The sequence below is a fragment of the Ursus arctos genome, unplaced genomic scaffold, assembly GCF_023065955.2.
Source record: "Ursus arctos isolate Adak ecotype North America unplaced genomic scaffold, UrsArc2.0 scaffold_1, whole genome shotgun sequence".
In the NCBI taxonomy this organism is placed as follows: domain Eukaryota; kingdom Metazoa; phylum Chordata; class Mammalia; order Carnivora; family Ursidae; genus Ursus; species Ursus arctos.
In genome coordinates this window covers 101,187,260-101,212,932 of record NW_026622763.1, presented here as the reverse complement: position 1 = coordinate 101,212,932, position 25,673 = coordinate 101,187,260, and the positions used below count along the sequence as shown (strand labels likewise).

At 55.5% G+C, this 25,673-nt stretch overlaps 1 protein-coding gene across 3 annotated transcripts in view; it reads right to left on the bottom strand.

Annotated features, from left to right (window-relative positions):
* Nucleotides 1-18,507: 18,507 nt before the first annotated feature.
* The window catches only part of ARMC9 (armadillo repeat containing 9), a 146,794-nt gene continuing 139,628 nt past the window's right edge, over nucleotides 18,508-25,673 (bottom strand). For 2 of the 3 annotated variants that reach the window (XM_026491715.4, XM_048214328.2), the window contains exons 24-25: nucleotides 22,594-22,766; nucleotides 18,508-20,992 (exon numbers count right to left, since the gene is read on the bottom strand). In XM_026491715.4, coding sequence (XP_026347500.2) covers nucleotides 20,970-20,992; nucleotides 22,594-22,766 — 196 coding nt within the window. In that variant the 3' untranslated portion in view covers nucleotides 18,508-20,969. Of the gene's footprint in view, nucleotides 20,993-21,061; nucleotides 22,767-25,673 lie in introns of those variants that run through there. The other variant, XM_057305543.1, reaches the window with a different exon arrangement.

Genomic DNA, 25,673 nt, shown 5'->3' with positions numbered 1-25,673 from the left:
GGGGACGGCGGGCGGGGACGGGGACGAGGCGGGCGGGAGCAAAGGCCCGGCCGCGCCCCCGCCGCGACTTTCCTCTTCCCCGCGGCCGGAGGAGGGGCCGGGAGGGGCCGCGGCCGCCCAGGTGCATTAACCCCTTCGGCGCCCCCGGCCCTCCCGCCCCTCGGCCGCACCGCCGGCGCTCTGCACCGCGGCCAGCGCCAGTGGCCCATTTCGCGGAGGCGGAACCCGAGGCCCGACCCGGAGTGGCCCAGTCGGGACTTCGGAGCCCACGAGGGTCACTCTCGTCCCCGAATACTCGATTCCCCCCCGCGGAGCTTCCCTGGGGTCGTCGGTCCCTCTGAACGCGTGTGAACCGGGACACCACCCACCGCCCACCTTCCATGCGCCCCCAGGTTCCCGCCATCTCCCTCTGGCCCCCATTCGGGACTTTTCGGTGGTAGCGGAGGCAGAGGAGGACAGGGATTCCCTTTCCTTCCTCTGCCTTCTTCCCTTTTCCCCTCCCCAGGCAGACCTCCCTGCACCCTGCTGTTTGGGCCCCTGGGCCAGCTATCTAGGGCTGGTCTGCAGGGAAGAGGGACTTGGGGGAGCAATGTCCCTGGGGAAAGAGGCCCCGAGGAGGCTGGGCTGCCTGTGTCAGGGGCCAGAGCTCTGGAAGCCTTCTCTGTGCCCCCAAGTGGAGGCCCTCCTCACTGCCAAGGGAAGGCCTGCTTGCCTGGCCAGGACCTCCTATCTTCATCCATCAACAAGTATTTCACTCAAAACCCTTTTAGTCCCCAGCCTTTATTAACCTGTATGTGTGTGTGCCGGACCCAGCCGTTCCAGGGCAGTGGCCTCAAGCAGACACACCACACAGAGGGCCATTCTTGGCCCAGCAGGCTCTGGGGTGATCCTCTAGCTGGTAAAAACCTCCCCGGGTCTGGCTGTTGTCAGGTCTGGCTGTTGTCACCTATCTGTTGTAGTTTTGTTCCATGTCAGGGTCCCATCGCTGAGCTGACAGTAGGACCTCCAAAATGCCCAGAGAATGGAAGTGGAAGCATTTCACGGTCCAGTAAGTAACAGCTAACATTCATGAAGCAGTTACACTCTGTGAAGCACGATTCTAGGCTCACACATGAATCACTTACTCCTAGGGGCACGTACTATTATTATTTCCACCTTACAGTGGAGGAAATAGAGGTGCCCTGGGGCGGGGGGAAGCCCAGTGGGAGTGGGAGAAGTCTCATAGTAAACAAAGCCGGGAGGCCTGCCTGGCTCCAGAGGCAGGCCCTGAGCCCCTGGAGGACAGCCGTGACAGGGAAGTATTTCCCTGCCAAGGGGTCCCTAGGGAGGTCAGGAGGTCCCTGAGTGCAGAGGCTGGTGGTAGGAAGCCTAACGAGGCTGTTCCTACTGAGCTGGGCCCCAGGACCCTGAGCCTGGGCTGAGGAGCTTCTTCAACTCTTTCTTTAAAGCTCAGGGGCCCCTTGGAAGGGGAGGAAAAACCCAAGATGGACTAAGCGGAATTTGCAGGGATGTTGTAAGCTCTAATCAGGGAAAGTGAAAGTTCTTCCAGGCAGAATTCCAGAGAAGAACCCTGGGGCCAGTCCCCTTTCTTTCTTTCTTTTTTCTTTCTTCCTTTCTTCCTTTCTTCCTTTCTTTCTTTCTTTCTTTCTTTCTTTCTTTCTTTCTTTCTCTCTCTCTCTCTCTCTCTCTTTCTTTCTTTCTTTCTTCTTCTTCTTCTTTCTTTTTTAAGATTTTATTTATTTATTTGACAGAGAGACAGCCAGTGAGAGAGGGAACACAGGCTGGGGGAGTGGGAGAGGAAGAAGCAGGCTCCCAGCGGAGGAGCCTGATGCGGGGCTTGATCCCAGAACACTGGGATCACACCCCGAGCCGAAGGTAGACACCTAACGGCTGAGCCACCCAGGCGCCCCCAGTGCTCTTTCTACTGGCCCTTCCCAAGTACCAGAACTGGAGGAAGGTCTGACCAGCAGACCAAAGTCCCCCTTGGCTTGGCTGCCTGCCCTTGAGGGTCACCCGCAGCCCCACTGGCCACCTGTCCCACAGGGCATCAGCGCTTCACTCCACTGCCCAGGCTTCTGGGTTCTCCCCCTTCACACTGCAAGTGTGGCCTGGAGAGAGGGCCAGGCCCCGCCTGGCTGAGGACATCCCCCTGGGCCTCAGCACTGACTCCTCACCGGGAAGCTGTGGGGTTCCCTCCGGTGCCTGGGAGGGGCAGACACAGCTGCACCCGGGAAAGGGTTGGGAGCCCCGGTTGGAGACTCTAGAGGGCTGGGGGTTGGGTCAGGACTCTGCACTTCCGGGCCGTCAGTAGGGGCGGGTGGCTTATCCCCTTGAGACCTCAATTTCCTGCCAGCACAGGGTGACATGGGATGACGCATGTGAAGCACGTAGTGTCTCCTACGCGGTGGCATTATGACAGGTTGGCTGCTGTTTGATATTATGATTGTTAATATTTGACCCAACCCAAAGGTCTCAGAACCCAGCAGGGCTCAAGGAGGGGAAGCTGCTAAAGGTCAACTGAATGTTTGCCAGTGGAAGCGGCTCCATTGAGAGGAACAGTTTGTCATCGTGGATGCATTTGATCCGTGCCTTGGTGGAACTGGGCCTGGGGAAACGGATGAAAATTAAGTACTCAGTCCCTGGCTGTGGCGTGGGGGTGGGGGACGTGGGCGCCAGGCCGGACCCCGGTCAGGGTTCACTGTCACTCTGACAGGTTCCCCTGCAGGGTGCTTGGGCCTAGTCCCTATCAGGAGCACTCAGGCTCACCCAGTCTGGCTCACTCCACCTGTCCCAGCGCCTGCGGGCAGAGCCCCAGCGGATTCCTGCTCATTATCGCCACCGCAGCTGGGGTGGCTGAGCAAGGCCCCTGAGGAGGGGGAGGTCAGTCTGCCGATGGCACCCTGTAGCACCTCAGATCCCAGGAAGTGGGGGTTTGGGGTGGGGCTGGCGGTGGGGAGTGGTCTGTCTGGGGCCTGGAGGGAGGGTGGAGGAATGGGAAGAGTAGTCGGGTAGGCAGCGGGAGTCCCAAGCGGTGGTGGCTTAGAGGTCCCAGTCACTGGTTATCCCCTCTTCCTCTCGGGCTGACGTGCTGCCCTGGAAGGGGGAGCTCAGCGAGCCCTGAAGTGGGAGACCCACAGAAGCTCCCCTTCCTTCAGTCTCCCCACCTTCCCCACACCTCCTTTGCACCTTCCCTCCCCTTTCCGCCCCTGCTCCCTTGTTCCTCTGCCATGTCCTTCTCTCCATCCCTATTCCCATTGTCTCTTATAGCTGCCCCTCCCACCCTCTAGAGTTGGTTGGAATCCAGATCCTGCTGGTTTGATGTTAGCGCAGTGTGGGCTTTCACGAGGAAGGGGTGGGGTGGGGGTGGCTGTGGGGAGACATCTGGAAGGCCAGAGGTTGCCCTGGGTCACCCTTTGACTGGACAAAACGGGACTGACTTGGGCCGCAGAGCACCTGAATGCCGGGTGTGAGAGGGCCGTGGCCACGGGGTGGAGAGTTGCCCTGGCTATTGTCACCTGGCTATTGTCACATAGCACAGCAGCGCCATGCTGGTGAGTGTAGGATGGAATTCTTTTTAGTGTTTAAAGACCCTGAGGAGACGCCTACACTCCAGGGCTGCTACAACCCCGACCCCCTTCAAGTGTGGCCGTCTACACTCGCAGAGGGCCTGTTCATTGGCAGTGGAGCGTCAGAAGTCCCTCTTTAGTGAAAAGAGTGTCCCTGAAGGCATGTGCTTGGCAAGAAACACTGCACAGTCCCCTCTCCCTGAGCCGGAACAAGTCCAGGAACCCAGGAGAACAGTGCGTTGGGTCCAGAACTTTCTCTAATTGGTCCTGGATGCCCCACGCCATGACGTGCCTGGAGGGTTAGCGAGTCTTTGGCCATCACGTTTCTGAATCCAACCAGAGAGCAGCTTTCCTGCACGGGGTGGAGAGTGGGGCTCCCCAGGCTCCTGGGCAGTGGTGGGGAAGCTGTTTTGTGTTGCTTGGTAGTGGATGCTGTAAGTGGGGTAGCACTGGTCTCATTGTAACAGACCATCTGGTGAGGAGCTGTGGGGGGAGGCCTGCCATCGCCACTTACCTCTGGTCCTTGGTGGCCACCCACATCCCCTGCAGAGAATGACCTACCCTGCAGGGCACGCTGGGAAGAGCTGCTCGGTCAGGAGGCCACAGCACCAAGAAGGAAGGAAAGAGACCAAGAAGATGCTGGCAAGAGGTGGGGAGATGGAGGAAGGGAGAAGGAGTTCGGAGGGCAGGGAGGACAAGGGTTTCAAAGCATGGGTGGTCTGATCTGGAGTCCGGGAAGTCCCCTCACCCAAGGGAAAATTGAGCCAAAGAGAAGCTCAGATCACAAGGGGTTCAGAGAAGATGGTGGGAAGTTAAAAGGGACTTCTTGCAGGGTCTCCACATGAGCAATGCAATGAACCACATCCTGTTGTGGGGAACCCCGAATGTCCTTCTGTGGCCAAATGCTGATCAAGCCAAGACTGACCCAACCAAGGTCACCTTGCCGTAACCTGTGAAGATGTTTTTAAATGATAATTTCAGGGTCTGCCTGTAGAGAATCTGATGGAACCTGGGAAATCGTATGTTTCCAGTTTTCCCGATGATTCTGATGTACAGGCAGGTCTGGGGTCCACTGGCGCTGAGCCCTCCAGTTCCAGCTCTCTTGGTCAGCTGCGGGCAAGGGGCAGAGGAGGGACACGGAGGGAAGAAAGGACGGGGAGGCAGCTGTGGAGGAAAGTGGGGGCAGAGTGCGGGGGAGCTGACGAGTTCACTTCTCCCAGCCAAGCAGGTGGCAGTTGAAGAAGCACAAGTGGGTTTGTGAGCTTGACAAGAGTAGGAAAGGGTGGCGCAGCCTCTGTGTGGGGTCTGACGGAGAGACAGTGAGGAGTGTTTAGCGTCAGGCAAGGGTGTTCCTGTGCACCCAGGATACCCAGGCCCATGGCTGAGGCAAGGATTATCCAGGGCTCTTCTGGGTGTGAGTGACAGAAGCCCAACTCACAGCAGCTCAAGCAAAAGGAATGTATGTGCTCCTATGACAGGAAATCCCTCTCTCTTACTCTCTCTTGTTCTCTCCCCACAACCCATGTCCCTGGATAGTCTCCCTATCTCTTGGCTCTTTTATATCCACAGGGTTCTTCCATAAGAGGGAGGAGAAGAGCAGGCGTGCAGGTGGCCTCGGGCGTTAATCACTCTATCTTGAGGGTCCCAGAGGAAAGTTTTTTCCTCTGAACCTCTCAAATCCCAGAGAAAGGATTCTCAATGGTCTTGCCTCAGTCACATGGCTGAACCTGGGCCGGTGATCGTGTCTGGGGGCCTGGGTACGATGACTGGCTAGGCCCGGGTGTCCCCTGGGATGGTTGGGGCAGGGCCCTGAGGCCAGCAGCCCCAACGAAACACCCTGGAGGGGGCAGATCCCTCAAAGGAAGCTGCTATTATCGAAAGCAGAGAAGGGATGCCGGGCCAGTCCCCCCACTCATGCCAAATCCCCTTGGCCCTTTAAATCACCCTCCAGAACCAACCCCTAAGACTGAGAGCCCCAGAAGGAAGAAGAAAGAGGGGGGTGGCTGTGTGGGAAATGTTCCCACATGTTTTCCTGACACATCCTTCTCTGCTGGATGGGAGGAGGCCCCAGGCTGGCCAGTGGAGGGGGCATGCAGTTCCTCGGAGGGCTGACCACTCTCTGGCCCTTTTCCTTTGCTTGGGCCCCCGCTGGCCAGTCTGGGGGCAGCCAAGGCCACCCACAGCTTCGGGGGTGTGGGAGCCGGTCAGGAGAGGGCAGAGCTGGGCAGTTGGAAAGAGAAGCCAGAGTTCAAAAAGGCCCAGGAACAGGGATCTGGGCGGGCTTGGGAGAAGTGGGGGTGGGGGGAGGCTAGGCAGGACTGGCAGAAGCGCCCCCCAGGGGCTGCCATGGCTCCGGACCAGCTGGGCCGCACCACAGCAGGGCGTGTGGGGCACAGGTGCACAGACACACACTCTCTCTCACAGACACACACACAGAGAGAGTGCACGCTCACAGGGGAGCAACACGGGCATACAGATGACACAGGCCCAGACACATACACACACACGACACTCACACACACAGGCCAAACATACACACAGAGACATTCCCTCAGAAGCGTGCACATTCAGAGACACGCACACATCACACTCCCGCCCATACACACACGGGATGTATGTACACCCAGAAAGGATAATAGACACCGCCCCCCAGAGACTCACATTTCTAGAGAGATGCACACACACACACACACACACACTCCCCTAGACACACACACGGTCACACATACACAGATACTCAGCACACACAGAGACACACCTAGAGAGACACACACCTTCACACACCTTCACACACAGGCCCAAGGTTTTCCCCAGGCAGGGGGGCCTCCCCTGACCCCCTCATGTGCTACCAGAGAAGCCCTGGCTGGCAGGCCCCTGGGAACGGGCTCAGGACCAGGCAGGCCCCTACTGCATCCACGAATGGCCTCTCTTGATCTGCCCCCAGGTCCTCAAGTCTGCGCCCATCCCTACCTCCGGGAGCCTCTGGGCACTGCCCACAGGCCCTTAATATCACCTGCGACTACCCCCAACCCCTGTTCCAGCCACCCTGGCCTTCTCCTGTTTACCCAGATCCCAGCCCTCTTCTGCTCAAATGCATCCCCCTCTTCTGAATCGAGTGAATTCCTGTTCATCTTTCCAAACCCAGCTCAAATGTCCCCTCCCTTGGTCCCCCCTCCCTCGGCTGGCATCACATCTGTCTGTCCCACCAAACTGGACACAACTAAGAGCAGGGCACAGGCCTGTTTTCCCGGCAGCTCAGGGGAGGGGAGGGGAGGCACTGACGCCTGTCCTGTCGGTTGAATAGTCCGGGGAAAGAATTGCCAGCATTGGCCACCTGGAGGAGAGCCTGGCCGGGACGTGCCTGGGTCATATTCGGAGGGTGACTGGCTGGGTGTGGCTCCCCCAGCGAGGCTCCGGCGTCCAGACCGCCTTGCAAAGCCCCAGCCCCGCCCCCCCCCACGTTCAAACTCACACTGACACGCATTCACACGCGGGTGGGCATTGTGCCCCCTTGTCCTGGGCAGCTGGGCTGCCCCTCCCCCCGGCCACCAGTGACTCACATCCCCACCCGCCCGCGGTCCGCTTGGGCACACACAGCCTCCTTTCAGCCCCTGGGCCCCAAACACTAGCTCAGTCTTCCCGCCCCGGCGCCTCCCCTTCCCCAGAGCCGGCCTGCCCTCCCAGCCTGGCAGCTCGGCCCCACGGGGCGGCCACGCAGAGGCCTCCTTCCTCTCCGGAGCACAGGGCTCCCTGTCTCTCGTCACCCGGCTCCTGTCCAAGCCAGCCTTGAATGGCTGCCCTTTCATGGCCCAGAGCCGGGCCAGGTGCGTTCTGGGCGCGCCTGCGGGAAGCTGTAGGGCCCGGCGCCGCTGCCACTGAGGCGCGAGAGCCGGAGGGGCCGCGAGGTGCAGCCTCAGAACTCCCTCCCAGGCTCTGGTCAAAGGCCTCCTCCCAGACGCCTCTTCACCTGCGCTAAATAGCTGGCCGTGTCCAGATTGTTCCATTCCCACTTCACTGAGGGAAGAGCTGAGGCCCAGAGGAAGGGCAGCCTGCTGTGAACGGTGGGGCTGGACCCCAGTCTTGGTGGAAGAGGGGTTAATAACACAACGTACCTGATGGCATGGCACTGGGTGATGGGGTGGCCGAGCCAGGCACCCCGAAGGGTTCCTCAAATCGGCACCACGCGATGCTGGTCGCAAAGCGGTTCTGGGTTTTTATACCCAGCACCCTTTCCTTCTTTTGGTAACAGGCGCCCCGCTTAGTTTTGGGGCCGGCTCGCAACCAGGCTGGGCCAGTTACAGTCCCTGATGCCTCCTCCTGCCCCAAGAGTGCGCTCAGTCCCAGGGATGGGCCTGTGACCTGCGCGGGCCAATGAGGGTCCCCCCCCACCCCGGGGAGTTTCACAGTGGAACTAGGAGAGGGCCATCTCTCCTCTGACCTTGGGGATTTTGAGAGTGCGACTCAACATATTGGGCAAATGTGTCACATGCGCCCCATGCCCCTTCGCTCTGCAGTGGGAGAGACAAAACAACCCACAGAGCAAAACAGAAACAGAGTCTGAATGGGGCCAGAGTCATGGTTCTAGAGGCCTGGTAGTCAGCAAAATAGAGTCCCTCCCTCAAAGATATCCACACCCTAATCCCTAGAACCCACGACTCTGGCGGGTTACAGGCAAAAAGGATGCAGATGTAACTAAGGTTACAGACCTTGAAATAGGGTGGCTAGCCTGGATTACCAGGTGGGCCCAATCTAATCACAAGAGCCCATGGAAGTAGAGAACCTTCTCTGGCAGAAAGCAGAAGGGATGCAGCAGAAAGGAAAGTCGGGGAGATTCCAGGCTTGACAGGAATTTGGCATGCCTTCATTGGCTCTGAAATCTAGGGAGAGCCACTTGGAGCCCAGAGACCAGAACGGGGTCTCTCCCGCTATCCCCAGCTGACAGCCAGGAAGGATATGAGGACCTTGGTCCCGCAACCACAAGGAACTGTGTTCTCCCAGGCTGAGTGAGCTTGGAAGCAGATTTTCCCCAGAGCCTCCCTATAAGAGCCCAGCTGGCCCGACACCTTGATTTCGACCTTGTAAGATTCTGAGCAGAGAAACGAGCGGGGCAGACCCAGGCTTCCGAGCTCCAGAGTGTCAGAGAATAAATCTGAGTTGTTTCAGGACATGGAGTTTGTGGTCATTTTGCTACACAAGCGTTCGGAAGATGATACAGGCCCTAAGAACTAATGCGACACTACCTCCCCTGATGGGTTACAGGTGCCAACAATTTTCTGTTGGTGTTTTTTGTCACCCACAACTAAAGACTCCTGACTAATGCCATTGCTGTCCTCCCATTCCTTCACTGTTTCCCCCAACAGCCTCCTGCCCTCACAGGCAGGTAGGAGACAGGGCCCCGAGAACTTGAGACAGCTACCACAGCTGTCACACCGGATCCCTTCCTTCCCCACAGCAGGGCTGAGGTCAACGGAGAGAAAGCCAGTGCGTAGGAGCCAGGGAGGAGTGACTTGTCTGAAAACTTTCTAGGTGGCTTGGGCAAAGCTTGTAAAGGCTGACAGGGTCAAAAGCCTTGGGGGATGGGGTTCTGGTCCAAGATGGCGACATAGGAGTCCTGAACTCACCTTCTCCCACGGACACACTGACTCTCCAGCTACATGTGAACAGTTCCCAAGTTCAGAAACCAGCTGAGCAGTAACGACACATCAGGGGACCAACAAAATATCTAGAGTGAAAAGATAGGAAGGTCTGAGACACACTCTCATTATATACCTGACTCCTGGCACGGGGACGATTGAGAAGGAACTCACAACTCCAACTTTTCCTTGAGGAGACAAGTGGTTTGACCCAACATCTAGTACCCCAACTGGTAAGACTTGCACCTGAAGGATGGGCCCCCAAAACACCTAGCTCTGAAAGCCTGCAGGGCTTGTGTCCCTGAGACCCACGAGACTATAGCAAACAAAGAAAGAGTTTTTTTTTTTTTAAGATTTTATTTATTTATTTGACAGAGAGAGACAGCCAGTGAGAGAGGGAACACAAGCAGGGGGAGTGGGAGAGGAAGAAGCAGGCTCCCAGCGGAGCAGGGAGCCCGATGCAGGGCTCATCCCAGGACTCGAGGATCACGCCCTGAGCTGAAGGCAGACACTTAACGACTGAGCCACCCAGGCACCCCCAAAGAAAGAGTTCTTAACTGGCTTCCCCCCAGGGCTCTACTATCAAAATTCCAATGGCATTTTCCCTAGAAATAGGAAAAACAACACCAAAATTTGTATGGAACTATAAAAGACCCCGAAATGCCAAAACAATCTTGAGAAAGATGAACAAGCTGGAGGCATCACCCTTTCTGATTTCAAACTATACTACAAAGTGATAGGAATCAAAACAGTATGGTTCTGGCATAAAAACAGACACGTAGCTCAATGGAACAGAATAGAGAGCCCAGAAATAAACCCACATACGTATGGTCAATTAATTTACAATAAAAGAACCAAGAATGTACAATGGAGAAAGGATAATCTCTTCAATAAATGGTGTTGGGGAAACTGAATATTCACATGCAAAAGAATAAAACTGGACCCTCATCTTACACTATTACCCAAAGTCAACTCAAAATGGATTAAAGACTTGAATGAATTACAACCTGAAACCACAAAACTTCCAGAAGAAAACATAGGGAGTAAGCTTCTCGACATTAGTCTTGGCAATTTTTTGGATTTTTTTGGATTTAACACCAAAGGAAAGGCAACAAGAGAAAATTAAACAAAGCTGGACTATGTTACCACGAAACGCAACCACACAACAAAGGAAACCATCAAACATTGAAAAGGCAATGTACAGAGTAGGAGAACATATTTGCAAATTATATATCTGATAAGAAGTTAATATCCAAAATATATGAAGAACTCATACAACTCAATAACAAAAAAATCTGATTAAAAAATGGGCAAAGAAACTGAATAGACATTTCCCCAGTGAAGACATCCAGATGTCCAGCAGGTACATGGAAAGGTGGTCATCATCACTAATCATCAGGGAAGGGAAAATCAAAACCACAATGAGATAGCACCTCATACCTGTTAGCATGGCTCTCATCAAAAGACAAGAGATAACAAGTACTGGTGAGGATTTGGAGAAAAGGGAACCCTGTGCAGTTGGGTGGGAATGTAAATTGGCATAGCTACTATAAAAATAACATGGCGGCACCTGGCTGGCTCAGTAGGTGGAGCTTGCGACTCATGATCTTGGGATCGAGAGTTTGAGCCCCATGTTGGGCACAGAGATTACCTAAAAAAAAGGGGGGGGGGCGCCTGGGTGGCTCAGTTGGTTAGGCATCTGCCTTTGACTCTGGTCATGATCCCAGGGTCCTGGGTTCGAGCTCCATGTCAGGCTCTCTGTTCAGTGGGGAGCCTGATTCTCCCTCTCCCTCTGCCCCCTCTCCTACTTGTGCTCACTCTCTCTGTCTCTCTCAAATGGACAAATAAAATCTTTTAAAAAAATTAAAAAAAAGAAAAGAAAGAAGGAAAGAAAGAAAGAAAGAAAAGAAGGAAGGAATTAAGAAAAGGAAAAGGATATGGAGGTTTTAAAAAATAAAACATGGCACTACCATATGGTTCAGCAGTCCCACTTATGGTCATTTATTCAAAGGAAATGAAAACAGGATATCCTAGAGACAGGTGCAGGCCCACGTTCATTACAGCATTTCTCACAACAGCCAAGACATGGAAACAACCTAAGTGTCCATCAACGGATAAGTGGATAAGGAAGAACTTGTATATGTACACAACTGGAATATTATTCAGCCACGAGAAAGAAGGACATCCTGCCGTTTGTGACAACATGGATGGCCCTTGAGGGCATTACCTTAGGTGAAATAAGCCAGGCAGAGAAAGACAAACACTGCATGGTATCACTTCATATGTGAATTCTTAAAAAAAAGGTCAAACTCAGAAACAGATAGAAAAGTGGTTGCCAGGGCCTGGGGAGTGGAGGAAACAGGCCGAGGTTGGTAAAGGGGTATCAACTTCCAGCTGTAAGATGAATAGGGTCTGAGAGTCTGATGTGTAACATGGTGATGATAGTAGATAACACTGTATTGTATAATTAAAATTTGCTGAGACAGTAGAAATTAAACGTTCTCACCAAAAAAAGATAAACATGTGAGCTGATGAATGTGTTAATTCACTAGATGGGGGTAAGCCCTTCACAATGTCTACCTATATGAAATCACCATGGTGTACGTGTAATTTTATTTATTTATTTATAAATATTTAATTTATTTATTTTGAGAGAGAGGGAGAGCGCACAAGCAGGGAGGAGGGGCAGAGGGAGAAGCAGGCTCCCTGCTGAGCAGAGAGCCCGACGCGGGGCTTCATCCCAGGACCCCGGATCATGACCTGAGCCAACGGCAGCCGCTTAACTGACTGAGCCACCCAGGCGCCCCTATTTTTTATTTGAAGAGTGTGAGCCAGGGTGGGGCCGGAGGGTCATAGGTAGAGACAGAATCTTAAGCAGGCTCTACGCTCCTCGCAGAGCCCAACGTGGGACTCGATCTCAGGGCCCTGAGATCATGACCTGAGCCGGAACCAAGAGTTGGACGCTTAACCGACTGAGCCACCCAGGTGCCCCAATGATGTACGCTTTAAATATCTTGTAATTTCACATAGTCGATTATACCTCAATAAAGCTGGGGAAAAAAAGACATAGGAAATCGTGATTCAGAGGAAGATTTGTAGCAACAGGACAGGAAAGGCTGGTGTTTTACTGCATGCAGACGTCACTCAGATAGAAAAACCAGGAAGGCCCAGGGAAAGAAATGAGGCGAAGGCAGTGAGCAAGGAGTTCTGGACAGAGATGTGACGCTAACTCACAGACAAATGCGGAAGACATAAAGAGGGGGTAGAAGGAAAGTAGGAAGGAACGAGGAAAGGGAGGGAGGGAGAGAAGGAAAGGAAGGAGGGAAGGGGGAAATGCCAGCTTTCGCTGAATGGCGGGAGACCGTGGTGTCTGAGCCCGAAGTTGCCCGCTTCCCTGCCCCAGGCTGCCCTCCTGCTGCTGCAACCTGCTCCCCTTCAGTTCCTTCTGGAAAATCTCAAGGCACCATCAGCATTTTTTGTTGTTGTTTCCAGTGGGTCTTTAGCAGCTCTCTGGAGCCATGTTTTCTGGAATCTACTTCTAGGGCCAAAGCTCCTCAGCCTGCTGTCCTCCCCCTCCCCGGCTCTGCTTTTCACAAGCACTGATTGAGCAACGAGGGCATACAGGCTGACTGCCAGGCGCTGGGATGGGAATGAACGTTTCTTAGCTACGACACCAAAAGCAGGATCCATAAAAGGAAAAATTTGATAAGTTGGACTTCATCAAACGTAACTTCTGCTCTTTGAGAGACATTTGGAGAAGAATGAACAGACCAGCCATAGGCTGGGAGAAACTCTTTGCAAAGCAGCCTTCTGATAAAGACCTTGCATGTCGAGAACAGAAAGAACTCTCAAATGTAATAGAAAACAAAGAACTCAAAATTAAAAAATGAGCAAAAGACTAGAATGGATTTCTCACCAGAGAAGGTCTGCTGATGGCAAGTAATCACATGAAAGGTGTTTAACACCATCAGTCACTGGGAACTGTGAATGGAGACCACGGAGGGACACCTCTAACAAAACGTCTGAATCAGCAAGACTCCCCATGTCAGGTGTCGTGGAGGACGGGAGCTCCTGGAACTCTCATACAACGGCGGCGGGAGTGGACATGGGTGCGTCCGCTTTGGACAACAGTTGGACAGTTTCTTTTCTTTTCTTTTCCTTTGTTTTGTTTTGTTTTTTTTTCTTCTTTTTTTAAATAGGCTCTATGCCCAGTGTAGGGCCCAACGTGGAGCACAATCTGATCCCAATGTGGATCTTTTTAAAAAATTTTTTTTAAATTATTTTTTTAAAGATTTTATTTATTTATTTGACAGAGATAGAGACAGCCAGCGAGAGAGGGAACACAAGCAGGGGGAGTGGGAGAGGAAGAAGCAGGCTCATAGCAGAGGAACCCGATGTGGGGCTTGATCCCAGAACGCCGGGATCACGCCCTGAGCCGAAGGCAGACGCTTAACGACTGAACCACCCAGGCGCCCCCCAATGTGGATCTTGAACTCACAACCCTGCGATCGAGACTCGAGCTGAGATCAAGAGTTGGATGCTTAACCGACTGAGCCACCCAGGTGCCCCCAGTTGGACGGTTTCTTAATAAGTTAAACGTATACCTACACACGACCCAGCCATTCCACTCCTAAGTATTTCCCAAAGAGATCCGTCCATACGAGGACTTACACGTGAGTGCTCACAGCAACTTTATTTGTAGGAGACAAATACACTAATGGTGGTCTATCTGTACAGTGCAGGCCTCCTCAGGAATGAAAAGGGCTGAGTTACTGATAGATGCCACACAGGGATAATCACACAGTGAAAGAAGTGAAAGAAGTGAAAGAAGCCTGAGAAAAAAGGAACACAAACTGCAGGATTACATTATATATGTAAGATTCTAGAAAATGCAAACACATGTATAATGACAGAAAAGTAAGTTGCCTCACGATGGCGGAGAAGGGGGAGGGGGCGATTACACAAGGGGCCACGGAGGTTATCGGGGGTGATGGGTTGCTCACTCCGTTGCTGGTGGTGATGGTTTCATGGGTGCTCCCATCTATCAAAGTTTGTCACGTTGTACCCTTCAGCGGTACCTCAGTCAACAGTGGTACCTCAGGAAAGCTGCTGTTTAGGCTCCGTGCCCAACCTGGGGCTTGAACTCATGACCCTGAGATCCGGAGTCGCATGCTCTACGGGTGAGCCAGCCCGGAGCCCGGAGGGATACCTCAGTAAAGCTGTTAAAGGGAACAAGAAATCAGTTGTGCACAGGCTCCCTGAGGGAATTTGTGGTTTGCGGGGAAGGCCGTGGACGCCCAGCAGCGGCCACAGCCGGGAGTCCGTCCAGAGCGTGGGGCGCTCAGGACGGAGGCCTGAATTGAGACCTAAGGCTCTGGTACCCAGGTGACTCCCACCCCAGGCCCAGACAGGACACTGCCGGGAGCAGCCCTGGCCCCCCTACCCTCTCGGAGCTCACAGGCAAGGACCCCACAGTGTGCCTGCGCTGTGACTGGATGGTGAAGGGTCTTGGGAAGCAGGGACAGAGGGGACAGGAAAATCCTCCGGGGAGTTAATGTCCCAGCAGAGGTCCCAGGAGGAATGGGGATGGGGGTGGGGAAGAGCAGGCAGGGGCCTAGTCAGGGAAGGGCCACTGGGGAGATGGAGGCAGGAGCTGGAGCCAGGAGGAGCCTGACCGTGTGTCTCCCGGGGGCCAACCCCTCCCCAGGGGCCTGCAGTGACACCCAACTTCAAGAGTCATTAGAAAAAAAAGGCAGGGATCTATTGGCCCAGATAAGCGGAAAAGGTCAGGGTGTGGGCTAGGGACAGCTGCCACCAGGGGCCCTGCGCCGCCAGCCAGCGCCCCCTGGGCCTCTTCCTGGGTGGCGCCTCATTCTGTCCCCCGCGGAGGGCATGAAGCCACCAGCACCAACATTTCAGCAACCCCAGCGAGAAGGAAAGGGGCCCCCTGCTCGGACTGGAGGCTCGAGTCCACCCCGTGCCCTACAAGCCCCTGGCAACCCGGCGAGGCGGGCGCAGGGAGAGGACCCGGGTTCCTTTACGCACCACGTGGCCAGAGGCTGACTGCCTCCCGCTTGGAGGGAGGTCAGCTCCGGCCTCCCAGGGCAGCACCCATGTCTGACTGCCGTGGAGTCCCAGGCACAGTCCACACGGTCCCCACGGATGGGCCCACAGGGTGCCATGGCACCTTCAAGCCATCTCCGGGTGTCCGGGGGGGGGTGGTGGTCAGGCATCCTAGGATGCAGCCTCTGCAGCCTCAGGGTCTGGGCCTCGGACCTTTCTTAGTGGTAGATTCTCCCTGAAGTCATTGTGTTGAAAGTGCCACTCTGGCCATCCCCCCCTCCCCCCCAGCCACCAGAACAACGGAAAAACATCCACATCCGGTCATCATCCCGGGTGCTGCTCAGAGGAGGGGCTGGTCCAGCCTGGCTCAGCCTCCTTTGCTGTGATGGGGTACTTGGTTTCCTTGGGGTTCTAGGACAGGCCAGTGATAACCGGGTCCCTGCCTCCCTCACTCTTTCCCTGTGTTCCCTTGGGGGTCCCACAAAAGCTCAGAAATCCTCTCCTCTTCGGCCTGGTTTTTGTGTTTTCCCACCTCCTGGCCACTCCATGCCTTCAGCGGAAGGAGGGCTCTGGCCACGGATTCCCTGCCCAGGGTTTGCACCCCACTGTCCCCTGAGCCCGTTGCTAGTACTCCCCCAGCCTCGGGCCCCTCTGCCTTGGGCCACCTGGCATCCTGTCGGTGATGCCCTGGGCACAGAAATTGTCTTCCCCCAAAGTGACCCACCAGGAGACTCCCAGTGCCGGCTCCAGCTGGGACCCCGTGCTGGGCCATTACTGGATCCTCAAGCCTCAGTGCCCCGGAGCTCCCCTGAGGCTCTGTAAGCCCTAAGATCACATCGCTCCCAAGTGGGCCCCTGAAGACTGGTGCTAGTGTCGCTCACCTCACACCCCAGCCACTTCTGCCTCCACTCCTCCTGCCTTTGACTCAGGCATTGGATCCAGGCTCTCTGCCCTGCCTTCTGCCCGCAAGCCCAGTGTCCCCTGCAAACCCAAGGTCTCGCCCTTCTGCACCTATTAAGTCACTGGGGCTGTCCGCCTGGCTTTTCCCTAGAAGATGCTGCTGCCTGAGTTCAAGGCTGACCGAGGGACCCCCTTATCTCTTAGCCCTCTCGGTGCCCCCGCCCTGGGCAGAACACAAAGTCCAGAAGGCTGGCAGGCTACCCGGGGAGCTCTCATTCCCGGGGAGCGGTGACTGCCCCCCATGACTGGCAGGCAGAGCAGCATTGTGTCTTTAAGAAGGTGGGGCCGTTGCATTTCTGGGCAGGATCCCAAGAGGCAAGATCCAAGGCACACTCAGGGTACCCAGATGTCATCCTCACTGATCATCTAATAATCTAGGAGCAAAGGTGCTGGCTGCATCCGGTAGGGCGAGGCCTGCAAGCGAAGTGATGCTGCACTCTGGGCCATGCGAAACAGGTGTGGACCGAGGCTTCTGGAGCGGCTGCCACGGTGGGGGCACACACTACCCCGTTGCTTCTGACCCCCCTGCACAGTCCCAGGTCCACCCAACATTCTGCCTCGGGCCGCACGTGTCTGCACTCTCGGGCCAGTGCTGTGCCGGCAAATGTAACAGCCAGCTCTTGGGGGGGGGGGGCAGCGCTGCGGGGTAGTGTTTCCCAGTTTCTGGGGTGTACGTATGCCCAGCGCGGCCAATTCCAAGCTATCAACATGAGGTCACCGAAGACAGAGTTGGGAAGATACGCCCGTTTCCCCCGCAAAGACACAACAGATGGAAACAACCTGCGGGACACAGATAATAGTTCGGAAGGGAGGAGTTTTCAGTATTTATTACCTTTGTAAAATAGAATTTATTTAATTGTAAGTTTATATAATTTCACTTTTGTGGATGGTTATGTTTAACAGCAGCTCACGGAACTCAGGAAAATTTGGTGATCAGCTTTTACGAGCGGGCACCAGCTGGGAATTCTCCTTAGTAGATGGGTAGCAACTCGGGGTCAGGGGCATCCGTTTGGTGTGGCTAAGCGGCCTGCAGGGGCCTGGAACGGGCACTGGGCCCTCCTCGAGTGCACGCCGAAGATGACAGCCAGCAGAGGCACAAGCTTATAAGATATGACGTCCCCAAGGCCCCCAGTGACGAACTTCGTCTCCTGCCTCTCAGCTCCTCCCCTGGTGTGGCCCTTAGATAAGACCCCGGCAGAGCTTACCGAACCCTCCCCCCTGCCCCCCGCTCTTTTTGGCCTTAACCCAGGAGCCCTAGACACACCCCACCCGCCGGCCCAGCAAAGGCAGACGCCCCGGGTGCTGCGGCTCCCACTCCGCCTGCGCCCTGCCACGACCCCCTGGGGTGGCCTCTCGAGGTGTGAGGACCTGTGAGAGACAACCTTCCGTACTTCAGCTGCTCCTGCTGTCGGAGGCCCCACTGAGCAAATGCGAATCTAACAAAATGACCACATCCACATCCCAGCACAGAGCAGCCCCCGGATGTTTGCGGAACGGAATCGAAATGTCAGGCCACGGTGGAAAGACCACCTGGAGCTCTGGTTCTGAGGAGCGAGGGAAGTTCTGAATGCCTTCGACGTGGCGCGTTGTTCGGGTCAGGGCCCGGGTTTGTTCACTGTCCCTGTAGCCCCATCTCTTGCACGGACCGTCGGCCTCGGTTGTGTGACCTGCTTTGGCCAACGGGAGAAGAGCAAATACGATGCAGGTAGAAACCCGAGCAGCCCTGGGGCCTCCTCTCTCTCTCGCTGAGTTGGAGCCCTGAGACCACCGGGGAGGGGGCCCAGGCTGCAGGGCGAGAGGCCTCACGGAGGAGGACTCAGACCCGAGCGAGGCCCTTGACGGCCCTCTGACCACAGACACACATCCGGGTCCAGCCAAACCCATCAGAGCTGCCCATCTGAGCCCAGCCCCGTCGCGGAGCCACATAACTGTAAAGCTAGTAAGTTGTTGTTTGAAGCCGAGACGTTTTGGGCGTAGTTTGTTACGTGCGAAGCCGAGCCAACCACTCCTCAGCACGATGCGCCACAAGCGGTTTCTGGAGAGAAGCAGATGGTCAGGCAGGCGGAAAGGCCAGCCACGCAGCTACGGGGCTGGGCTACTGGCACACTGGGGGGGCCCAGGAGGATCCCCTAGATCCTGGGCCATGGGAAGGGTAAGGCGAGTGAGGCATTCACCTTGCACACAAAATGGAAGGCGGTACCCCCAAACTGAGGAATCGAGATCAATAATACTGTAGTGCAATATTAATCAAATCAGCAAACTGTAGCTCATGAGCTGGCTGCCCATTTCTGTAAAATAAGTTTTATTGGAATTGGGGCTGGGATTAGGATTTAGCAAGCAAGGTAAGATCATACACGCACAGGGTCAGCTCTTGTTTTTATTAAAATCTTGATTTTTTGCCGTGGCATTTTTGCAGTAATCTTATTTGTGCCTTTGTTTCTTGTTTATCTCTTTTGATTTGGGCTAAATCCTTCCCAAGTGAGTGACTGACCCCTGGTATCTGATTGGAACTCAAACCTCTACCTGTCTATTATATTCCCATAGGAATATGACAAGGGTCATCATTTAAGCTGTTGTCAGGCATTTACACCTTGCTGGGAATGAAGCAAAATGAGATCCAGTTCTACTCAGAAGAAATTAGGGGGCCAGGTAACCAGAGAGCTGGGGTCAGCTTCCAGGGGAAGAAGTCATCTTCCTGAAGGCCCACCATTCTCAAAATTTCCACAGGCTCTCCAGTGCGGCTCCCTGGGTGGGTTTCACGGGCAAGTCCTAGTAGCCAGCTGTATGACCACATGTCACCATCTGGGTTTATGCGTGTGCTTGATTCTTACCCCCGTAGGTCGTGTTCGTGTCCGACCCCAGCCAGCTCAGAGAGGCCGGCAGACAGCTGGGATATTTATGGAGAAGCTCTTGGTGTTTTACCAAAGGCTCGTGCTGGCCATCGGCCTTGGGATGTGGACGTGTGTGTGGGTGAGGGGAGTCTCCCAGGGTGTGGTGCGGAGGCCGGATGGTGTTTACTTACCCCAGAGAAACACCCGCTGTGCCTGGTGACTTCGGTGTAGTCTGACACAGAGTTGGCTACGTCCCAAATCTCTAAAAGACTTTTTCTTTTCCCGAAGTGGCCAGACGTTTACAAATCAGGCTTTAGCCCATCTGTAGGTCTGAGGGAGAAACAGCAGTTGCCTTTATACCATGGAGAAGAGGGGGGAACCCATGACTCTCGCAGTCCCTCTGGATTTCTGGAGACAGGGCTGCTCCCACACCAAGACGGGGGAAAGGCCGTGCCAGTCAGCGGCATCTGAGGAATCCGAAGGGGAGTGGATTTACTGGGGGGAACAGGAGAGATTTTTCCATGACGTTCCCCTGCTGTTCATCTGCAACCACTTTTCAGAGTTTCACTGCGGAGCGGTCCCGTTTCAGGGACCCAGTCTCTGCTTTTCCTGTCTGTCCGTATCAACAGGTGCTTGTGACAAGCCTTGGTGTTTTCTCTTCATGTCTCAAGTCAGGAGGGAGAGAGTGCCTGGAGGTGGGCATTCCCAAGAAGAAGGTAGGGCCTTGCTCTCCACAGCTTTCTTCCCCCGGGACACGGAGGGGCCCACACATTTCCGGAGAATCTGGATGTGGCCTCTCGGCCAGTCACACAACCACAGAGTCCAACGCACCCGGCCTCGTGGCACTGCCGAGATCTCACGAGATTAACCCCGGATCCTAGCTGGTGACGGGTTGACGGACGTCTCGGGGGTAACCTGGTGACTTGCCTGCTCTGATGTTCTTCTGTTTACCTCCTCGGCCGGCTCGCTTGAGGAGCGAGGAGGCCCTTGAAAAATGCAACGCTTATCTGCTAGTTACGTCCAGTTGGACCACGAAGATGTCTTCGCTAAGGGCACAGCCAGGGCAGGCGGAGTGCCTAGGGCATAAGACACGATTTCCTTCCCACGCACACACAGAGCCCATACCACACACTAGTACCATCTAAGTGTTGATTATTTTTATTTCAATACTCCTGTTTTAGGAGAGGGCAGATCCTGCTCCTGGCTTGGGTGACATCGCTGGCTCTGCCAGCAAACGTCTTTGCTTTGTCCTCAGACATGGGCTCCGATGTCACCGTCCGCAAGGGGCCAGCACCGTCCTCCCCAGCGGGGACCAGTCGTTTTGCCATTGGAGCTGTTCGTGTTTGCAGTGTTGAAGGAGGAGGGCGGGGGCACGGGGCTACACTGGTCAGCCCCACGCGGCCTGCAAAACACGCGTGTGGAGGATCGGAGCGGCCGTGTCTTCCAAGCTGTGCGTGGGGCTAGATGACGCTCCTCCCAGGGACAGCAGACCTGCTGCTCAGGAGCGCGGCTCGAGCACGGGTTTCCCTTCTTCTAACTCCCTTCCGTTTTCTCCTAGCTGGCCGGAGAGAGGAGCGCTGGTGTCCACTGAGGCCGAGGCCCCCGTCCCCGGCTGGGTTTTCAGGCCCCGCTCCTCTGCACGGGCTCCCGAGACGAACAGCTCGCTGGCCGGGCTCGCGCTGCCTACCCAGCCACGTTCCCCCGCGTGTGAGGGGACAACCAGAGAAGGGCAGTGACCGGAGCCCGTGTCGTGGGGCTGCCCGGAGAGCCAGCCTCGCCTCAGCTCCTGAAGCCACCTGGCAGCTCGCAGACAACCGTCTCTCCACATCTGTCACCTGCAGCCGCTGGCTGGCCCAGAAGGGGAAGCTGGCAGGTCCTCGGGCCACGGGCTGGTGACGCCGGGGAAGGAGCCGTCCTCACTTCCTGTAACACTGGCTGCCTGGAGAAGAAAAGCCAGAGCCAGCTGCCAGCATGAGGCAGCATCCTCACAGAGCGCCCTCTGTCCCCTACAAGCCCTTCTTTCAACGGGCTCTGAGCACAGGGAATACAGAGAACCTTCCCTTCCCCCAGGTCACCTGCTCTGTGGCCGGGGCACGACTCACGTGGCCGTGCTCTTTCCTCACAGGAAGCAGGCTGCTTGGTGTGGGGCACTCAGTGAGTTTTGCTGGCAATGGTTGTGCTGTGTGTCGAGGCCACAGGACGTGAATCTGCAGCTAGCGGAGCTATCTAGGCGCAGGCAGGGCCCCGTGGAGCCGGCGGGTGCTGCCTGTTGCTAGTGTGGCTTTTCCTCGCCTGGGCTCTGGCCTGAGGCCAGCAGGGCGAGGGCGGGCCTGCCTACCTCTCTCGGGCCACGCTGTCCCGGCCTCTGCTGGGGCTTCCCTCGGGCCCGTGTGAAGAAGCACCTTGAGCTGCACGGCTGGTGGGGACAGGGACCTGGGGCGTGGCTGTGTTTCCCAGCAGATTCGTGCCCGAGAAGAGGGAGGGCCGGGCTGCCTTCCAGCCACGGCCCGTTAACCACACAGCCAGCCCAGCGGGTCTCGGGTTGACCAGAGCGCCCGCGGCTCCGGCAGGAAATGAGTGGGGCAGGGCGGGTGGGGGGCAGCACAGCGGCAGAAATGCATATATCCCGAGTGTGACAGAGTTTCTCTTGCTTGACACCCTTTGGTCCTGTTTCGCTTTTGTTTTCCTTTATTTTGGTTTATTTATTGATTTATGTATTTTTTTTTTTAAGATTTTATTTTTAACTAATCTCTACACCCAGCATGGGCTCTAACCTACAACGCGGAGATCAGGGTCGCGTGCTCCACTGAGCCGGCCAGGTGACCCGCCCTTATTTTTAGTTAAGCCTCTTTAGAAAGTGGAGTGGTCAACTGGCCAAGGCTAGGAGGGAATAGAGAGAGAAGTGGTCTCTCCAGTGCCCAAAATGGCAGGAGGCAGGCCCCTTGGGCCCACCCTACCCTCAGTCCCTCCGGTAGCCCCAGCTCCAAGGCGCCTCTTAGTTTGGTTTCCAGGCTGCCTGACTAGCGGCCAGCTGCCTCCCACCAGAAGGCAGGTCCAGGGGCGCCGGGGCAGCTCAGTCGTTAAGCATCTGCCTTCGGCTCAGGTCATGATCCCAGGGGCCGGGGATCGAGCCCCACATCGGGCTCCCTGTTCAGCAGGAAGCCTGCTTTTGCCTCTCCCATGCCCCCTGCTTGTGTTCCCTCTCTTGCTCTGTCTCTCTCTGTCAAATAAATAAAATCTTGAAAAAAGAAAAAAAAAAGAAGGCAGGTCCAGGTCTCAGTGCCGACCACACAAGTCCCACAGAGGTGTGGGGATCTTAACTCTGGGTGGCACTGCCCGGACGGTCTCCGTCTGCCAGCTTATGTGTGAGCCCCCGAGGCCAGTGGCAATTGCATAAATAGAAAGATGAGTGAAGAACTGGTCTCTAGGGCAGAGGAAGACACCAGCTGCGGCCCTGGTCCCACAGGGAGAGGAGGTGGCTTTCCCTGCGGCCTTTGGGGCACAGAGAAGCACAGTGCCCTGCCCTCCCGTCTGACTTACTCTGTGGGCCCCTCGTGGAAGACGACATGGAGCCGGGACGGCTGGCCTGCTGGGGGCCGCATGTAGAGAACTGAGGGGCCAGAGTGGATGCCTTGGCCTTGGGTGGGTTCGGGTCCAGGATCGCCGGGGTGCTGGGGGTCCGGGGCTTGCAGGTGAAGGCTGAGGTAAAGTCCCTGGAACGAAACAGGCAATCTAGAGTCAGGGCTACTGCACACGTAGGAGTCGCAGGCGGAAGGAAGGACTCCCCCTCTGAGCACCAGGATGCCAGGCAGGCACGGTCCTGGGAAAGGGGTAGGGGTGGGGTGGGGCAGGGCAGCCGGCGGCATACATCCCTGCCCCCACGGAACTCACACTCTCGGGGAGGAGGAAGACAATAAAAACGGAATAAATGCTAAGGAGATGAGCTGAGAAGGGGGACAGGGAGCTTGGGGGATTATTGAAGTGTGAGATAGGGCAGCCCGGGGAGGTGTGGCCGGCAGGAAACGGTCCCCCATTCTGTCCCTGTCCTACTGCCTGGAACCTTTTATGACAAAGGAGAATGAGGCTGCAGTGGGATTGAGGGTGGTAACCTGCTGACTTTACGATAGGGAGATTATCCTAGACTAGCAGGGTGAGCCCGAGGAAACCAGGAGGGTCCTTAAATGGGGAGAGGGAGGCAGAAGAAGAGAAAGCAGTAGGTATGAACGTGAAAGAGGCACAGAGACGCGAGCCTGCTGGCTTTGAAGATGGTGGAAGGGGCCGCAGCCAAAGAGGGCAGGCGGCCACCAGAAGCCAGAAAAGGCAGGAAAGAGATTCTCCTGTAGAACTTGGGAAAGTCGTGTGTCCCGGGCACAGGGCGATTCCAGCCCCGGGGAGCTGTGTGGGGCTTCTGACCGACTGAGCTGTAAGGAGATCCATTTGTGGGTTCAGGTCAGTGCATGTGTGGTAGACTGTGACGGCAGCAATAGGAAACCAATTTTAGATGCAGGAAGGCCTCGCTGAGTGGGTGACATTTAGCCCCCAAACAGTCCCGGGGGGGGGGGCGGCGCAGGCATTACTTCCCTGTTTTTCAGATGTAGAAACTGAGGCCCCGAGTTTGTGAACGTTCCCAAAGTGACACACATAACATGTAGGTTGTGAGGCCAAGATTTGAGCCCAGGGGGATCTTACAGTCAGCCCTTCTCCAGATGCCGCCCCAGGGGGCAGCCTCACAGGGATGCGGGGGGCAAGTCTTGGAGCGGGCACCCTCAGCTCGGCGCCGTTAGATGAGAGGTCCCAGGAGTGGGGAATTCAAGAAAAAAACAGGATCATAGGGGAAGGGAGGGAAAAATAAAATGAGATGAAATCAGAGAGGGAGACAAACCATAAGAGACTCTTAACTACAGGGAACAAACTGAGGGCTGCTGGAGGGGAGGGGGGGGTGGGGGGATGGGGTCACTGGGCGATGGGCACTGGTGAGGGCAAGTGGTGTAATGGGCACTGGGTGTTATAGGCAACTCATGAATCACTGAACTCTACCTTTGAAACTAATAATACACCATATATTAATTAATTGAATTTAAATAAAAAAATAAAAATAAAATAAAAAAATAAAAGTAATTTATTTCAAGAGAAAAAAAATCACCATCTTGACCATTTTCAAATGTAGCCCTACTGGAGCGCCTGGGAGGCTCAGTCGGTTAAAATGCAGCCCTACTACATTTAACGAAGGAACAACTAAGAGAAACTAGTACAGACGACTCAGTGAGCACTGGCAGCAGCTACTCCTGGCAGAGGGCTAGCCTTGGGTTACCGGACACGTCCGTCACATGGTCATAGGACAGGGAGGCCAGAGTTGAAGGAGCTGGGTAGGCCCAGGATGGCTGGCCAGCTTCCCCGCGTGGGGCCTTATAGCCAATGGGCAGCAAGGTCAGGTTGTGGGGATGGGGATGCTGAGGTGAGCTGGCAAGAAGTGAAGGGAGAAAAGGTCTGGGTCGCAGGGCTAGGAGTCTATAATCTCCCAACCCCAGAGCAACCAGAAAAGGGCCCTGTCCTTCGGGAGAGCAATTGGGCAATGTGTATGAAAACTCTTATGTGTGTGTTCATTTTCTGTATCAACTTTGCTGGGCCATGGTGCCTAAATATCTGGTCAAACATGATTCTGGATATTTCTGTGCAGGTGTGTTTTGGATGAGATTATCATTTAAATAGATGGATTTTGAGCAAAGTAGATTGCCCTCCACAGTGTGGGTGGGCCTCATCCAATCAGTTGATGGCACGCATAGACAAAGGCTGATCTCCTCTGAGCAGGAAGGAATGGTGCCAGCAGACTGCCTTTGGACTCCAACTGCAACTCCTCCCTGGGTCTCTAGCCTGCTGGCTTACCCTGTGGAGTTTGGACTGGCCAAGCCTCTACAATCACGAGAGCCAAATCCTTAAAACAACCCCCTCCTGCCCATCCTCACCCCCATCCTGTTGGTTCTCTTTCTCTGGAGAACCTTGACTAATACACCTTCAAAGTCAGCCTCCTCTTTGCCCTAGGGCACGACCTTGGTTTGGCCATGGTAGCTTGTTGGGGGCGGATGGAGCACCCGCAGACAGGGGCTCCTTCTGGCTCTTGCCCTGGGACTGGAGGGCACCACAGAGCCACTCCCTGGCTTGGCCGAACCCAAGCCACACTGGGGGTGGCTGTGGCAGGTGGTACTGTGGACTGAGGATACTGGCCCCTGTCCCTGACTTCCACAGGGGTGATGGCATCACAGCCCCTAGGGGGGACACAGTGGGAGCTGGAGGTGGGGGGTCAGTGTGGCCTCCAGGCCCCCAGGCCCCCTAAATGGTGAGCTCAGCAGTCTGAGCCCCGGGGAGCCAGAGCCAGGACTTGGTGATCGTTTCGGAGATGAGGCCAGGTTAGGGCAGGGCAGGAAAAGCACGGGGACAGGAGATTCGGGATGGCAGTGACCTATGACTTGGGAAGGTAAGTTGCTGTGGGAACCCTGGTTCTGAGTAGCAGGTGAACTTCACTCGGGTAAACTGGGCGTGGCCTGCAAGAGAGACAATTACTCATTAGAGAGGCTGGCCCACTGAGATGAGCTCGGCTCCTCAAAGGCAGTATTGTGTGCAAG